The 2,651-nt window shown below is 40.8% G+C and overlaps 1 protein-coding gene across 1 annotated transcript; it reads left to right on the forward strand.

Moving 5' to 3' along the window:
- The first annotated feature begins 1,258 nt into the window (after nt 1–1,258).
- LOC131160787 (probable transcription factor At3g04930) lies at nt 1,259–2,425 on the forward strand. Its single transcript, XM_058116671.1, has one exon. It carries the CDS (start codon nt 1,259–1,261, stop codon nt 2,423–2,425), a length of 1,167 nt encoding a protein of 388 aa, XP_057972654.1.
- The last annotated feature ends 226 nt before the right edge of the window (nt 2,426–2,651 follow it).

The raw sequence follows: 2,651 nt of genomic DNA on the forward strand, positions 1-2,651 counted from the left end.
TGACGGTTTCAAGCAGAAGCCAAGTGAGGAAGAAAATTGTCGATGATTTTGCATATTCCATTGATGGTTACATTGACAGTTTCAGACAGAAACTAATTTAGAAAAAAAAAAAAAAAAACCGTCAACGGTTTTATTTGGCATTGTTTTTGAATTTTGAATTAGGAAGATCAATAGGTCGAGGATAGGGAGGCAAATCCTCCGAGGGATTAATACAGGGGTATTTAGGGAACTTTCTAATCCCTCTGTGTGTGTAGGGTTAGCATAAATACAGTGTTGTAACCTTGGTTTTGACAAATAGTGAATTTCAGCCGCTACTTGCTCCCATTGACGTAGGCATTTTGTCGAACCACATTAATTATTGTATCGTGTGTTTGTTGTTTTTATTTTATTATTTCTGTGTGTTCCTTATTGATTCATTGTTAATTGCTCATTGCACGATCACGTTTACGTGTTTAATTGCATAACACATTTCAACTATAATAATTAGATCTTTAATACAATGAAACAATATTAATTTATAATTAGATTTTAAATGTTTTAGAAATATTCTATTGTTAGAATTTAATATTTTGAATGTTTGTAAACATAGAATTAATTAGGCTTGACTTGAGATGAATGTAAATACGTGTACTCATTATTGTAAGGAAATCTCTAACTTAATTAAACAAATATAATGCAATAGCTCATGCTAAACAAGTCATAGTATATTTAATATCTTTTATCTGTCTGTCTTTCTCGCTCACTTTTTTCTTCTCTTATACTCTTTTCCATGCATTTCTTCGTACCTCTTCTAACTTAAATATGTTTATCTCTTTCGTTTTTTACTTTTTATACGATTTCTACAATTCTTATAATTTCTATATACTTTTGATTAAAATTGATATAACGAGTCCATTTGCAATCAATTTATCATTTATCGTTCTAAATTTACACTATTTTTTTTAAAAAAAAAATACTTGATTTTTATGAAGGTATTGTTGTGATAATTTGCATGTTAGAGAGGGTGATGAATTTATGTTTTTTATGGTTAATTAATTAATGGTATTCCTTTTTTAATTTCCGAAAACACAAACCGATTGTGGCGCAACACTCTAACCCAAAATGGCTCACTCGCGCACATCACCACCGATCTGAGTCAACTCGGTCGATAAAATGTGGATCCACTCTCCCCGCGTTAGTTAGTAGCAGGCTTGGCTCAACCCCAGTCTCCAGATCCCAGACCTGACCTCCACACGCAAATCCCTGAAGTTCCATAACCATGGACTCCACCCCGATCCCCATCTCCAACCCAAACCCTAACCCTAACTCCAACTCCAACCCCAACCCACCCCTCTCCATTAAAGCCTCAGCTCGCAAGCTCCCCATCAAACGCAAGGCTCCTTTGCCCCACCCTAACCCTAATCTTACCCCCAAGCGCGAACACGTCACCACCACCGCTAGAGGCGATGGCGACGGGGCCGCCGCCGCCGCCCACTCCAAAGCCCCGCCGTTCAAATTCCACCGCATATGGACCGAGACCGATGAAGTCCGCTTCCTTCTGGGCCTCCTCGAGTCCTCCAACGAAGGCCTTTCCTTTCCTCGAGACCTCCACGTGTTCTACACCCGATTCTCCGGCACCATGACGCAGCCGTACTCCAAGTCCCAGCTGTCTGAGAAGCTCCGCCGGCTGCGAAAGAAGTTCCGGTTGATCTCGTCGCGGCTGGCGCGCGGGTTGGATGTGGCGCACCTGTCGTCGCACGACCGGGCGTTGTATGAGCTGTCGAAGAAGCTGTGGCACCCCGAGTACTTTTCTGTATCTCCCTTTGGGGATTCGAATTGCGGAGGTGGCAACAAGAAGAGTAAGCCTGTGAATAATTTGGTTGGGGTTAAGGTTAGTTTCTCGCCCACAATTCCGCTGGCTTCTGATACAACTCAAAATCATGCTCAGAGCTTGAATGAAAACAACAGCTCAATATATTCTGATAATGATAATTATGATGATGGCTGCCGCAGCAGAGGAGGCAGCGGTGGTGGCGGAGGGGGTTGTAGTGATGGTAGTGGTGGGGGTAATGGTAATGTTAATGTGAGTGACGTGAATTTTGATAACGATGGCTGTGTTGATGTTAATGTGAGTGAGTTGAATTTGGATGCTGATCATGGTGTACGAGAGGAATTATGCTTTCCAGGTCGTTCAGATGGTGGGCTTGGGCGGGTTGCAGCAAAAGCTGTTATTGATGTGTTAGATCAGTCTCTTAAGGAGGCTAGAATGGTTCTTGTTCGTCAGGGTCTTCTTTATCCAGACCATGAGACCACTTCTGATATTTCTTCTAAACGAGAGAAGGCATTTGATTTTGAAAGGCGGTGGCGGGAGCAGCAGGTTGCAGAATTGGATGTCTTGGCTGGACGCCTGAGGTTGGTTCTTGAGAATGCCCTGCAAGGGCAGTGAATATCTGTATCTCTGTAAATGGAATTGAAATACCTCTTTGTAAATTCACTTTTATTTATTTGATATCTTCTCCTTCAGCTTCTGGTTATTTTCCTTTTAATAGTTAGCTTTTCTACCTTTCAATGCATGTTTTGTTAAATTAGTTTGGTTTGTCACATTCATTTTATCCTTAATTTATTACTCAGCACATTTAAAAAATAAAAATAAAAATTGGTGAATTGCCTGT

The sequence above is a fragment of the Malania oleifera genome, chromosome 7 (assembly GCF_029873635.1).
Source record: "Malania oleifera isolate guangnan ecotype guangnan chromosome 7, ASM2987363v1, whole genome shotgun sequence".
NCBI lineage: Eukaryota > Viridiplantae > Streptophyta > Magnoliopsida > Santalales > Ximeniaceae > Malania > Malania oleifera.